The sequence below is a fragment of the Takifugu flavidus genome, chromosome 20 (assembly GCF_003711565.1).
Source record: "Takifugu flavidus isolate HTHZ2018 chromosome 20, ASM371156v2, whole genome shotgun sequence".
Classification (NCBI taxonomy): Eukaryota; Metazoa; Chordata; class Actinopteri; order Tetraodontiformes; family Tetraodontidae; genus Takifugu; species Takifugu flavidus.
Window position 1 is genome coordinate 11732133 of NC_079539.1, and position 15088 is coordinate 11747220.

Here is a 15088-nt window from a genome sequence, read left to right on the forward strand (position 1 = left end):
TGTCGTGTGTGTTTGGGTTATTTTATGTTAATGAGCCTCTCGCTAGTCACGTTAAAAGAGTTTTGATGCTCTTTTTCTTCTGCTTTGCTGTCTTAATATGAGTGAGCTCAATGTGAGCCTTGTCCCTCTCTGGCGGGATAGTGTTTCATCACATTGTTCATTTGTATGTAGGTGTCACTGTGTACATTCATCTATAAACAGGACTGGAGTCATTTACATGTCTGCATGTGTCTATCTGCATCACTGATTTCTACTTTATGAGTGTGTGTGGGGGAGTCTTTGTATATCTGCCAAACCAGTCCAGCTGGCATCAGTCATAGCTGATGCTGAACTGCTCTCTCTCTCCCTCTCTCTCGCTGTCACACACGCGCACGCACCCATGCACATTCTGTATGCCTGTAATTATCAGCCTCTTCTGCATCGACTAGCATGTTGGCGTGCATTCAGCACTGGTCTATGCACACCTGATTCAAACCCTTCACCACGTACATGCTTCATTTTGCTCTGCACATTCTCAATATAAAGCCCTTCATCTCGTCTCGTACGGCTGCAGCCACCGCAGAATGTAATTACGCACTAACTGTGGTTTGATATTTAGACTGGCTGAAGATTTAAGGTTTTATCCGGCAAGAAGGGTTGTGTGGTAAAAAAATAGGCTCGAAGTGGTCCCACAGCTCGGAGGAGAGGGAAGCCTGTTTAGAAGCTGGAGAGGAAATTAGCTTTGTTGTCTCCACGCATCTTCAGGATTCATCAGACACCTGTTTCACAGCAAGACGCTCTCAGTTTGTGTATTAAAATGAGGCTGGGGTACCTGCCAAGTAAAGCCTCACCTTCTTGTCATGAATTGATCAATCCTTGGCCTGCATTTATGTCTGATTTCAGTAAAACACGTGTTTGACCAAAGATGTTCTATGGGGAGGATGCTTTTCTCATGTCTAGGAAATGTGTCAGATGTAGAGGTGAAGATTTGTGCCAATTATGTGAGACTCACGCTCTATGCGAGAGAGTTGGCAAAAAAAATAATACATTTTATATGATTGTGTGCTAGTTAGGGAATGAGATAAAGGAGCTAAAGTAAGTTGTGAGGTGTGGACTGTTTTTTTTATCCCTGTTTATCCCACTTTGGAGGTGATATTGTGACATATTGATAATACATCACGTTGGGTTTTGTATCTGTATTTCATATATTGTTATAAAGCAGTTATTCATTTTTGTTGATCGATTGACTGATATGCTTGAATAACTGCCTCTTTTTTCCCTCCATGTTCTCTTGCAGGTAAAACAGAGAGAAGCTCATACTCGTACGGCAGAGAATCCAACCCTCACTGTCACCAGGTCAGCTGGAACTATCTTCTGTTCTCTTCTGCTATGCGTCCTGACACCTTTCTGTGCAGAGTTGTTGCAAAGCCATTTTATCTACAATACATGCAGCCAATTATTGGACTCTTAAATACTCGCAGTCTCACAGCAGTCATGCACGTAGAACGAAACACCGTACATCAGGAGTCACTTCCTATGGCGTATCTGCAAACACATGTGACATAAGCGTAAAACAACGTCTACAAATGACATCTGCTGTTTTTTGCTGAGCCATTTAGGGTTTTCTTTTAACATTCCAATCAGTATCGTCTGACTTTAGAACCCTGAATCCTGCAGATATTAGCAGTGTGTTTACACAATAGCCACAGATAAACCATTTGTGATTTTAGGGCTAAAGTCCTGAATTCAAGTCCAGTCAGACTTTATGCCTTTAATATGATTTTAAATGGGAGGGTTGGACTGTGAATATTTGAAGCAAAAGTTTTAAAATGTTTTAAAAACTTTTTCTTAACTGCATCTTCCGGCTATTTAATGTTGACATGATAAAAAGACAATCGGCCCTCTCGCAACATCTGTCACCGTGGGTATTTTTTCATTTTACCCTTTAAATATTATTCATTCCTATTGTGTTTGCTGGAGTGTGCCAGGTGTTTGTGGTGGCTTGGTTTGAACGTGCACTGTGATCTTCCAGCTCTGCTCCCGTGGTCCATATGCATCCGTGAGAAGATGCATAATGATAATTAAACATACAGATGTTGGCGTTTGATTCTGCCGGTGGAATATTAAACAGTGCAGAGCTTGATGTGCAGTTATGATTTGATGATTACCTTCAGGTTTTTGAAAGGGACGGAATGATCACATACGTTGCGTTTCAGAGCCGGCCGACAGATGTGTTGACACAGTTCTTTCTTTGGTCTGTATTAATTGAAGCTGATCAAAGAAATCCATTTCCCTATTTATGGAAATCAAAGTTGTGGTAAAAGACTTTTGAGATGCTGCTGATATATTTTGTTAATTTAATTTTGCAGAACAAGCTGCTCGGTGCTTAGGGATCATGTTTTACTCAGGAATTCTCTCCTCTGGTAAATCTAAATACATCCTTAGTCCAAGTGAAATATTAATCTTTTTAAACATGAGACACTAAATAAAATAGATGCATCTGAACTGTTGGTGTTGCTTAAAGTAATGATCTATTATTGTGCTTGTAAACCCTTTATGAGATGCAGGAATCCCCCCAAAAAAACACAATTCTTGAAATTTTGATTATGGAATCAAGAATTGGAATTTTTAACTCACTTATAAATCTTTTTCACATGTTTTATGTTCTTGTGATCTGAGAAAACCTTCCATCAGTTATCAAAATAGCCAAACAACATCAGAATGCACCATATTAGCGTGCTGGTGTTTTGCAGTGACTCTGAGGCCCCCCTGAATACACACACTGTGGTTCTGAATGTCACATCACATGATGTTCGTCCTGACAACAGTGGCTTTTATCAAAACCACATCAATAACACAATATTCAGTATTGTGATGTTTTAGTTTATCTCCTGATTGACATGGAGGCTAAATGTGACGATTGTGGGCTGCAGTCGTATTCCAGGATCCGCTCTAGAACCACAGTCTTTGGGAGACCCCTGCTCAGCAAATGGACTGTTTGAAACCGGACTTGGAACAGAGGTTCAAGTCTTTGCACAATCCATTAGTTGGTCCCTCGGTCAGTGATGAGAGACACAGAGGTCCTGTCTTTTAACTGGAGAAGTGTTGCCAACAGGGCAATCAAACCAAGCTAAATGTTTGACGGTTGGCCAAATCTAGTTGCCCCCGGCAACTAGGCAACCATTACTATGGAGCCTTGAGAAAAAAGAGAAGACAGAGAGAAAACTAAAATGACTAAAAATCCCCAGTGTGGTGTTTGAAGGACGTTGTAGTAGTTTCAAGACTTCAGGGGAAAAAAGACCTTCCTGCTTTTTGGTTTTGATGTTTTCTCTTTCCAAGGACGGGATTTGGCCATGACAACGTGGAGAACAAAGAGCGCTCACACAGAAGCAGAGAACATGCTGGTCATATCTGCTTCATGCCAACTGTGTCGGTTGTAGTAAAACAGTGTGCATGCAAACATCTTTCCGTTGAGAGGCTCAAATGCAGTTCCTGGTCTAGTTCCTGGTCCAGTTCCTCTCCCTTCACATCACCATCTGACCTTATTTCTTCATCCTAAAAATTAAATCTTATTTATAACATTTCTTTCTCTTAAATAGTGTTGTTGGTGATCCATCCATCCATCCATCCATCCATCCATCCATCCATCCATCCATCCATCCATCCATCCATCCATCCATCCATCCATCCATCCATCCATCCATCCATCCATCCTTCCATCCACCCACCTACTCATCCATCCAGCTGTGGCTTTTGTACCAGGCTACAGCAGACTGTAGAGGACTAAATATGGACTAAATCAAACATTCCTGCCTCTCGAGCCAGTTTCCTCCTGGTCTGCTGTCCAATTATCCTGTTCCACAGTCTGAATGGCTCCTGATGGAAATTGTTCGGAAATGGAAGATAATATTCTGTGCTGGGCTGAAGTCCAGAATCCTCTGGCATCACCTCCTCAGCTCTTAGTTTAAGAAAAAAAAAAAAATAAGTAAAAATAATAACTAAAATTAAATGAGTAGGAACCACTTGAATACAGGAAAATTATACTCTTGGAGTTACAAATTTATAAAATCCAGATCTCTTTGATAGCTGGACCATATTTCTCATTACAGTGTGTCATGATACCTATAAATATAAAGTGCCGTATGAGCTTTGAGTACACCTGTGATGTTTTCATCCTGTAAAGTGGTTAAGATCATTATTTACTTTACAACAGTCTCAGATTTGCAATGCTGCACATCTATTAGTTCTTTTTTTTTTAAAACAACTTTAACTTTATCAAATCAAATCAATTCAATCTTTATTTATATAGCATCTTTTACAATCAAAATTGTTTCAAGGCGCTTTCCAGAATCCCAGGGCCTAACCCCAGACAAGCAACAGTGGCAAGGAAAAACTCCCCTTTAACAGGAAGAAACCTTGAGCAGGACCAGGCTCATGTAAGGGGACCCTCCTGCTGATGGCCGGCTGGGAAGAGAGGAGAGGGGGGAGGACAGGTAGATGATATAATGGAGAGGAGAGGAGAGGCACAGAGCACAGAAACACATACAAAAATACACTATTTATGCAAGCCGCCGGCCGAGTGGGTCAGCGGGGCCGGAGGTCATCATGCAGCTCCGAAATCGGCGATACCTGTAAATGAATACAGAAGGGGAGGGCAGAAAAACTAGACAAGAATCAGCATAACTAGTCTACTTGATGAGGAGGAGGAGGAGAGGAGAGGAGAGGAGAGGAGAGGAGAGGAGAGGAGAGGAGAGGAGAGGAGAGGAGAGGAGAGGAGAGAGGAGAGGAGAGGAAACCATGACCCAGTGGGGTGACAGAGGCCTGTCAGGTGATCATGTTTCTGGACCCCGGCAGCCTTGGCCTATAACAGCATAGCTAAGATGTGACCTAATGATTAGGCGACCCCCTAAGTATGATAGTTTGTCTGCCTATGGTAGTAACTGAAACAGAATTAGTAACAATAAGAGGTAGGTTTTATGTCTGATCCTAAAAGTAGAGATGGAGTCAGCCTCCCGTACCTGGACAGGGAGCTGGTTCCATAGCAGGGGGGCCTGGTAGCTAAATGCTCGGCCCCCTATTCTACTCCTAGAGACTCTGGGAACCACAAGTAGACCAGCATTCTGAGAGATTCTATTGGGCTGGTAACATACTCCTCCTCCTGAAGCCAGGTCTCAATAAGACAAAGTAAATCAGTGTGATGATCCGCTATCAGGTCGTGCACTAACAGGGATAAAAAAAACCAGTCCACACTTAATTGTGATATTAGCAGCTGGGATCCGGGTGATGATTTTCTCCTAGCTGTGAAGGGTTTGTGGGGGTTGGGAACTGTGGCCTAATGCCAAGGTACGACTGAACCCAGCCCCCCTTCTCAGCCCTGAACCAAGCACCCCAGCACCACCATCAGCACTGTGGCACCACTAACACACTAAAATCACTGTAAAAAGATTGACGTCTATTTACTCGGTCTCTATTTCTTACTCTCTCTTAAATAGGCCCATCTGGTCCGGTTGGGATAATATTTTCATCCCGTCATGCTCTGGTCTTTAGTTACAAACACTCTTCCAGTTTGGGGTACCTATCTCCATTGGAACCACTTCTGTCCTCATGTTCCACATGTTCCCTGCCTCTTCTCTTCTATTCTTGTTGATATTCATATTCTAATGTTCCTTCTGTCATCTATCAGTCTGGATTGTCAACTGGCGTAGGACCGTTGGAAGACCTTCCAAAGTGATGTCAGTGCAGATGTTCCTGTGAACGATGTTATTCACTTCATTATGCTTCTGAAAACAGCAGTTTGCTGCTGCGAGTCACACCGGTGCAGCCTCCGTCTGGGGTTTTGTGTTCTCTGGTAGATTCCAGCTTCTGTGCAGAGCATCTGTTCTGGAGCGGTCGTAATCACTGTCTCTGTAGGCAGCAACATCAGAAAGGAGGAAGGTGAGAGGCCTGCAGCTGAAGGAGGTGGAGAAGGAGTGATGGGCACATGCAGGGGTGTGACCCCAAAACTACATAAAACGGGCCTCAGTAGGAACATCACCTGACAACTCTGTCCACAAGACATGAACTCTGGTCAAACCCCTCTGGCTGGGCTCGTTCTGGGCTCTGGGCCGTTTCCCACCTGAACCATCCTGCAATTTGGCCATTTTGAAGTTTTGCCTGTGGTCCAGGAGGACCATAGTAAATTGTAAATTGAAACTCATTCCTGCCTCAGAGGACAAAAGAAAAATCAATCCAGAAGACCTGAGACATGAGTCCATGTATTTTATTGTTATTGGTGGGGTTTTGGATTTCTTCTCATTTTAGTGCAACTACTGTGGCCTCATTTGTGTCGAGGTGTCACCTGAACTCCCCTAACAACAGCTTACACACACACACACACACACACACACACACACACACACACACTGTCCACCTGCTTCATGTTTAACAACCACAGAAGCTCTTTTGCATTTAACCTGATTGATGAGCTGTTTTCTACATATTTCTACATTGTATATACTATATGCTATTGTGTGTGTGTGTGTGTGTGTGTGTGTGTGCGTGCGTGTGTGTGCATTTGTTAGTCAGTTAGAAAGTCAGTTAGAAAAGCGTAATGCTCTGTTTTGAAGTTTTGCCAGATTTTAAGAGCTTAGAAGTTGCATTCACTTATAAAAATGCAGGTTTATCTCCCCCCCCACCCCCTCACACACAAACACACACACATTTACATTTAAGCAGACATATATAAATATATAAATTGTATATCTGTATATAGCGTTCTATATCCATACCTTTACACTCAACTCTCAACCTCTAATGTGATTCAATAATATGGAAATTCCAAACTGTGTCATGTTAATGGAACTTCTGAGCTCCTCTCAGGATTAATTTCATGGCTGGAATGTGCAACGCGGTCTGCAGCAGCAGGTGTGTCCTCCTCCTCCTCCTCCTCTCCCTCCTCAATAGTTCTCATCAGTCTTCAGTGAGTTGAACGAGTCCTTCACACACTCTGAGGGCTCTCTAAACACACTGACCTTTGCCCTGCGGGCCTCTCTACTGACACACTGTCGTGATTGTGGAGCATCTGTCACCATCGTCGTGTCTCATTCCTTATTTCAGCTCTTCAGCTCTTCTCAATGTTGTTGATATGCAGTAGCACAGCTCCTATCTGCAGTGTTGCTGTACATTATTTTGTGCCTCTCGTGATGGAGGGTCATCATGTCTCCCTCCTCAGCACCTGATATCGGTTTATTGACGGCCTGATCGTCTGGTCCTCTCACTTCAGCCTCGTGTCAAATATCTGAATATGCTTGTTCTGTTTCTGTATATAATTGAATGAAAAACCTAAATTGGGAAGAGCTAGAATGTTCGGGAGTCTCAAAATGTTCCATGCTCCTGTTATATTTGGCATACAATACGTTGGTCTGAATGCAGGTGTGACGTACGGACATGAATCAGAGGATTTCCTGTTGAACTAGAAGTATGGAGGTAGTTTTGGTTTCTGTTTTCCACACGTTGAGACAATATCTCACTTTATCTATCACCTTTATTACTGGTGATTGAATATTAACTAGATCTGAATGTTAATGGTAGCTCAGCAGATACCACACGCACACACACACACACACACACATACACACACACACACACATACACGCATTAACTGGATCCCACTGTTGGACCACAGAGACTCTTCACTGTCATTTAGAGTCATTTGTGGTCCTCAGTTAATGACATCTCTGTAACTATTGATCACCCTCACACACCCACACACACAAGCGTGCACTGTGTGGTGGAGCTTGTTCAAGTGTACTAAATTTATATATTTATATACATATATTGAAAAAAAATCTCTTCCTCAGCCTCCTGAGCGGTGCCTCTTTCAGACTCGGGTCCTCTACCACAAGCCTGGGAGTCTGAGGGTTCTGCGCAGGATCTTAGCTGTTCCTAGGACTGTGGTCTTCTGGACAGAGATCTCTGGTGTGGTTCCTGGTATCTGTTGGAGCCATCTACTCAGGTTGGGTGTTACTGCCGCTAGTGTCCCAATCACTATTGGGACCACTGTTGCTTTCACACCCCACATTCTCTCTATCTCCTCTTTCAAATCTTGGTATTTCTCCAGCTTCTCGTGTTCTTTCTTCCTGATGTTGCTATCACTCGGGATTGCTACATCTATCACCACCACTGCCTTATCTACCACCACTATGTCAGGCTGATTGGTCACCACCATCTTGTCAGTCTGGATCTGCAAGTCCCACAGAATGGCCTGCTTGTTCTTTAGCACTTTCGGGGGTGTCTCCCACCTGGACCCTGGGACCTCCAGTCCAAACTCAGTGCAGATGTTCCTGTACACTATGCCCACCACCTGGTTATGCTGCTCCATCTATGACTTGCCTGACAACATCTTGCACCCTGTTGTGATATGTTGGACTGTCTCAGGTCCAATGATACGTTGGACTGTCTCCACACAGGCTGCACCTGGGGTCTTGTCTGGTATGGTAGACCCTGGCCCCTATTGCTCTGGTGCTCAGGGCCTGTTCTTGTGCAGCCATGATTAGTGCCTCTGTGCTGTCTTTCAGTCCAGCCTTTTCCAGCCACTGGTAAGTTTTCTCGATATCAGCCACTTCCTCAATTTGTTGGTGGTACATTCCATGCATGGGCTTGTCCTTCCATGATAGCCCCTCAGGTTCCTCCTCCTTGGTGGGCTTTTGTTGCTTGAGACATTCACTCAGCAGTGGGTCAGTGGGGGCCATCTTCTTGATGTATTCTTGGAGGCTTGTTGTTTCCTCCTGGACAGTCGTTCAGACACTTACTAGTCCTCGGCCCCCTTCCTTTTGCTTCGTGTACAGCCTCAGGACACTGGACTTGGGGTGAAACCCTCCGTGCATGGTGAGGAGCTTCCTTGTCTTGATGTCAGTGGCTTGTATCTCTTCCAGTGGCCAGGGTATTATGCCAGCAGGGTATCTGATTACTGGCAGGGCGTAGGTGTTTATGGCCTGGATCTTATGCTTACCATTCAGCTGACTTTTCAGGATCTGCCTTAACCTCTGTAGGTATCTAGCTGTGGATGACCTCCTAGCTGCCTCCTCATGGTTACCATTTGCCTGCAGGATCCCCAGGAATTTGTAGCTGTTCTGCACATCTTTGATGTTCCCTTCAGGTAGTTCAACCCCATCAGTTGTGATCACCTCTCCTCTTCTAGATATTATCCACCTTTGCTGTAGATCCTAGTGAGGTGAATCAGTGAGTCAATGTCACGCTCGTTCTTGGCATACAGCTTGATGTCATCCATCAATGTGTGCGGCATTGAGTCATAGGCTTTCTTGTAATCAATCCAGGCAGAGCACAAGTTGGTACCACGTCCTACAGGCCTTGACGATTACCCTGTCAACCAGTAGCTGGTGCTTGGCACCTTTGGTGTTGTTGCCTATTCCTTTCTGTGCTCTGCTCATGTATTGCTCTATGTGCCTACTGATCTTAGCCGCTACAATGCCTGATAGGAACTTCCATGTGGTGCTGAGGCAGGTTATGGGCCGGTAGTTGGATGGTATTGTGCCCTTCTGGGGGTCCTTCATTATGAGGACTGTCTGGCCCTGGGTTAGCCACGCTGGGTGGGTCCCTGATGTTAGCAGCTGGTTCATCTGTGCTGCCGGGCGGTCATGGAGTGCAGTCAGCTTCTTAAGCCAGTAGGCGTGGGTCTTATCGGCACCTGGTGCTGTCTAGCTCTTCATTTTGGACACTCTTGTTTGGATGTCTGCTAAGGTGATGCCTACTGGGTCCTGTTCTGGAAGTTGGCTGTGCTCTTAAGTGTAGGTCTTGTAGCCATTGGGTATTAGTGTTGTGCATTGCCTCTTTCTACCGGATACTCTTCCAGTATTGCTCAGTCTCACCTGGATTTAGCTGGACTGTTTATTCTCCTTGCCTCCACTTCTCTTGTGTACCTCTTTAGTCGAGTAGCCAGGGCTGTGAGTCTTTGCTTAGCAGTCTCCAGTCCCTCAGTTGTGGACAGTTTGTTATATTTCTTGGGCACCTCTGTCCTGTCATCTTGTAGCCATCTTGTAGGATTACCACTATATATATATAAATATACATGTGTATATATACACACACACATACACACACACATATATATATATATATATGTGTGTGTGTGTGTAAAGTCTATAAATGTAGGAAATATATCTATAAGAGTCTATGGTGTGGCGTGTCACCATGGTAATTCTGGTGATTTCTGCTTTGGTGGTGGTGGAACCTGGGGTCTGTTTTGGGGGAACTTTTGTTCTCTTGACTTGCCTGTCGGAGGTTCTCTGACAGCAGATCAGTTGCACCCTACTGACGTGATTAGTTCAAAAGCAGAGTCTGTTTTTGTTCCTTGACTCTGCTCTGTGTTTGTTCCTGCTATAATGGCTAAAATGTATCCACGACTACAAAGTAAAAGCAGCTGGGACTGATGGAGTGATCAGTTCAATATGGCACCGCAGGGAGAACTTTCTTACATTCCCTTTTCATCTCTTGTTTCATCTCTAAATATATATCTGTCTCTCCATCTATCATTCATTTATTCCCATCTCCTCCCCTTTCTTCTTCAATCATTCTGGCTTCCTTTCTTCCTTTCTCTGCTCTTCTTCCCATCCATCAGGTCTTGCTGACTTGACTTGTTTGCTTCAGCCATTGCGTTTTCTCTTATCATCTCCTTTTCTTTCTCATTCTTGACCTCTTGCTCTGAATTTACTCCTTTATTTCTCTTTTACACTGTTATACAGTTTTCTATAAATTATTTCAAACTTGAACAGAAGTATAATGATTGGACTGAAATGGATAAATCTATGTTTTAAAAGTAGGAAGTGGATGAAGAAAACCTAATCTCTGTAAATATTCCATTTACCATTAATCCCTGAGACCCTTGATATTGTTTTCTATTCCACTTCTATTTCTCTGTGTTTATTTCTTGCCTTTTTCTATCCCTACATCGGTCTTCCTCCAACTCTGTCTTTCAATATTTATATTCTTCCTTCTCATATTTTCCCTCAACTTATCCTCCTAACTTAACTCTTTTATGGTATACAAATCTATGTCTCGCTTCCTCAGTCCTTTACTACTCGACTTTGTTAACATTTTATTCTTCGTAGCTGTGACGATTTCCTCTATCTGCGAGGAGCAGGTATAAAAAGCTTGAGTCTATGTGCAGTTTCCAGTTGTCCTCTCTCGTGTAGCGGTGTACAGGCTGCTGCCAGATATAGTCGAGTGTAATTTGCTGTCTGATTCAGCTCTTAGTGTTCTTAAATGATTGCTATTTATTTGTCAAACGTTGAGCTCTAATTAAGGAAAAATGCTTTAAATTCTGTGTGTGTGTGTGTGTGTGTGTGTGTGTGTGTGTGTGGTGTGTGTGTGTGTGTGTGTGTGTGTGTGTGTGTGCGTGCGTGTGTCATTTGCGAGTCAATCCGTCACTTCTCAGGCTGTGATTGAGCAGCTGGTGTTTCGGAGGATGCGATTGGCTCCTCTGTGTTGTCATGAGTCTTCTGGGTGTTGATTGGCTGCCTCACTCTCAGTGTCAGCTGACCAACCCGACTGCATCACATAATGCACCTGGTTGTCGTAAATTAATAAATTGTTGATGCTGCTTTGATAACTGCTGTTATTAGTCTGTAACCATGGCAGCGGAGCGCTTTGTTCAAGGTGACTAAATCTGCTGCTACAGTGATACTTTACCAGTTTCTGTTTCTTCATCTTTTTAGTCCTCTTTAATATGGTTTTTTTTTTAAAAAAAACTATTTAAGCCTTAATCCTTTAAATATTCTAAAGGGTGTGTCCTTCAGATAAAGCAGTTTTCTAGGACTAAAAGTTACAGGAGGCAAATTAGGTGTTACCACACACACACACACATGCACGCACTGGCCTCAGTGATACCAGTTCACTACGGTGAACAGCTGATTGTGCTCCTTTATGTGGACAGTCTGGTTCATGGTGCCTCAGGATCCTCCGGCGTGTTAATTTCAGTGTAACAATTCTCAGCGGAGTCGCTAAAGTGATAGCAACACCGCACGCCTTTAATGACGATGTGTAATTCCACGCAGATGACAATTAATCCATCAGCCAATTTAAAGAAAATTAATTAACATATAATTGGGACAAGAATGTGAACATTTCTACTTTAAAAACAGTGGGAAAATAACGACATCGCCTCCATATTTGAGCTGTTGCTCGGATACGCAGTTAAACTCTTCGGCGGGTCCACATTTTGCATCAGCTTTGCCTGGTTCCTCTGGTTATAGCCTCAGGCTGTCACTCCCAGAGGAGTGTGAGCATGTGTGTGTGTGTATGTGTGTGTGTGTGTGTGTGTGTGTGTGTGTGGTGTGTGTGTGTGTGCAGGTGTGTATATCTATACGTGTGTCAGCTGGAGTGAAGCTGGCGTACAGGTGCGCCGCTGCCTCGCCAGCACTTCCTGGTAATTAATGACTTCTTCCTGCCTTCTCTCCCTCCCTCTATCTCCCTCCTCTCTCCCTCTCTCCCTCCCTCCCTCCCTCCCTCCATTTCTCTATCTCTTTCTCTTTGAAATTGATGGCATCTGCACATTTTATTTTCTCAGTCACATGACAGCAGAAGGTTGGAGTAAATTTAGGAGACAGAAACAGGAAGGACAATGTGAAACGTCTGTGTTTCGCGCCAAAGATCTTTATTTGTCAGCTTTAGAATGAAGCAGCTACGACACTTGTCTGACAAAACAAAAGACTGGAGTTGTGTCATGAAAAGCTGGAAGGCTTTTTCCTATAAAAAGCTCAGACACTAGACATTATCAACAAATGTCCAAACCTAATTATCTGTCTGATTTTTGTCTTTGTTGCTTTTATCTCCACACAGATTGTATCATAGCAGTAACTGCTCTATGATGCTCCCCAGTCAGCCTTCCAAATGTTTGATTCTCCTATTTTCATCTGCCTGTTTGTCCAGCTCTTCTCTGTATCAGCTTTTCCACGTCTCTCTCTCTCCTCCTCAGACTTTCTTTTCCCTCTTGTCCCATGTGTCTTTTTCTGTTTCTAATCTATCTTAGTTAATATCGTCTCCGTGAGCAGCTGCGTTCTGCAGCGCAGCTCCGAGAAACTCTCTCTCTCCTCTCTCTCTTTGTCTCTGTCTCACTCGCTCTTTCAGTCTCTATATCTCCATCTCTCTCATGCTTCTTCAGAATGCTAACAGAGGGTTAACTTTTAACTTTTGGGTCAACCAGAATAATTTCATTATTCATACATTTTATGTGGAAAATCTTTTTTTCCGCAACATGTTGGCAGTTTTTTTACGTGAAGGATAATCTGGAATTTAGGCTCATTGATCCGACATCTCTTCATAATCATTGGCCGTTGCCCGTTCACTCACTCATCCTTGCTGTGTTTTCCACACAACAACTATTTAAGTGTTTAGCACAACAGTTGTGTTTGCAGAGGAACCTCTTGCTTGTGGCTCAGGACATGAGTCCTATAAACGCACCCGAACCATTAACTTCATCCCAAAATGATGTTTTCACGGTGTAATACGTCAACATCACTGCGCTTCCTTGTTAGAGGGCCCAGGCTGAAACATTGGCTTTATTTTCTTTATTTTAGATTAATTTTGACATTCAGGGACACCGCAGGGCTTTGATAGGCTCTGACTGTGTCCGACTGGCAACACCATGTAAGTGAGGACAGATGTTGTTTGAAGAGTTGAGTTTGTCACTTTTACAATAGTAATATTATAATATTTGACATGTGATGGAGACAAACAGGTACAGATGCAGACAGAGAGACAGACAGAGTATTTGGTGTGTCTATTGGTTGCCGGAGAGATGGTCCTGGACCGGCCTGGCTCGATGTTCGAGGAGAAATAACACAGACAAAGACAGAAAAGAAAGAAAAGGGCCACAATCAATGAGACCTTTTTTGTTTTAGTGGAAACCCCCTTTTACCCCCAATGACACACATACACGCACACACCCAGTGGAAGGATGGCTGAATTGGTGTGGGACAGTGTGTGTGTGCCTTTGTGTCTGACTCTGTGTGTGTGAGTGACTTTATTTAAGACAAGGGTCCTTTTGTTTTAAGCCAGAGAAAAGCTGGGAGACCGTGGCTGGCCCTGTAATTGGCCTACTTAGGTCCTGTTTAGCATGAGAAAAGCCGTCCTCAGCCCAGCAGTGCCAAGCTAACTCTTGTTTTCAGTCACGGATAGGACGGACGTGCTGATCAGAATTCAGATTAGCCCTCCGAACGGCCCCAACACGCTTCTCCGCCCTTTGCTTTTAACACACCAAGCACTAATTAATTAACGGTAAATCTCCCTGAGAAAAAATAAAATCAGACCTTTCCTTTAAGGAGTTCTGCTTGAGTCTAAAGTTTGGACAGTTGTTTTTCACCTCTCCTCTCAGTTTTACCTCACAAAAAAAGCCGGACCCTCCGTCCTCGCCGTCCTTTATCCCCACCCAGACGTCACTTGTTGCTGCCAACTTATTGAACTTAATTAGCCGGACAATGTGTGATTGGTGTTCTTAGTTTGAGCGGTAAACAGAGTCGCAGTGAGCTCGGCTCTGAAGACAGGTTGGACCGGGAGCCTGCTTGGTTCTCCAACAGCCGCCAGCATGAGGTAAATACCATTACACACGCGCGTTCTCTGCCGCCGGTTCTGCCGAAATCAAACCTTTATCGGTTCACTCTTCTTCTCTTTTGTCTGGGCGCCTCTCAACCGTCAAGAATGAAACAGTTGAACATAAAAGGGAATTTAACGCATTTATCGAAATATTTTAAGGCTAATAAAAATGTGTCCGGCCTCCTCTCCAAAAAAACAAAAAAAGATCTATCTATCTATCTATCTATCTATCTATCTATCTATCTATCTATCTATCTATCTATCTATCTATCTCTATCTATCTATCTATCTATCTATCTATCTATCTATCTATCTATCTATCTATCTATCTATTTATTACTTTGGCCTTCCTGCATTGTGCAGAGATGTGGGGGACCTGCTGCACCTCATATTCAACCTTTTGTTCTGCAACAACGTGGACTCCAGCTCTGATTAGGCGTTGTCGCTGATGCTGATGCACGTGTTGCCGACGTTTGTGTTCCGCAGTGACATCTGCGCTGCCTTCCATCGGACTGTTACGCTC

At 43.7% G+C, this 15088-nt stretch overlaps 1 protein-coding gene across 18 annotated transcripts in view; it reads left to right on the forward strand.

Moving 5' to 3' along the window:
• LOC130516790 (transcription factor 4-like) overlaps positions 1-15088 on the forward strand; it is a 128606-nt gene that overhangs the window by 58813 nt on the left and 54705 nt on the right. For all 18 annotated transcript variants that reach the window (XM_057018033.1, XM_057018036.1, XM_057018035.1 and 15 more), the window contains one exon: positions 1277-1335. In XM_057018033.1, the coding sequence (XP_056874013.1) occupies positions 1277-1335 (59 nt within the window). The remainder of the gene's footprint in view (positions 1-1276; positions 1336-15088) is intronic.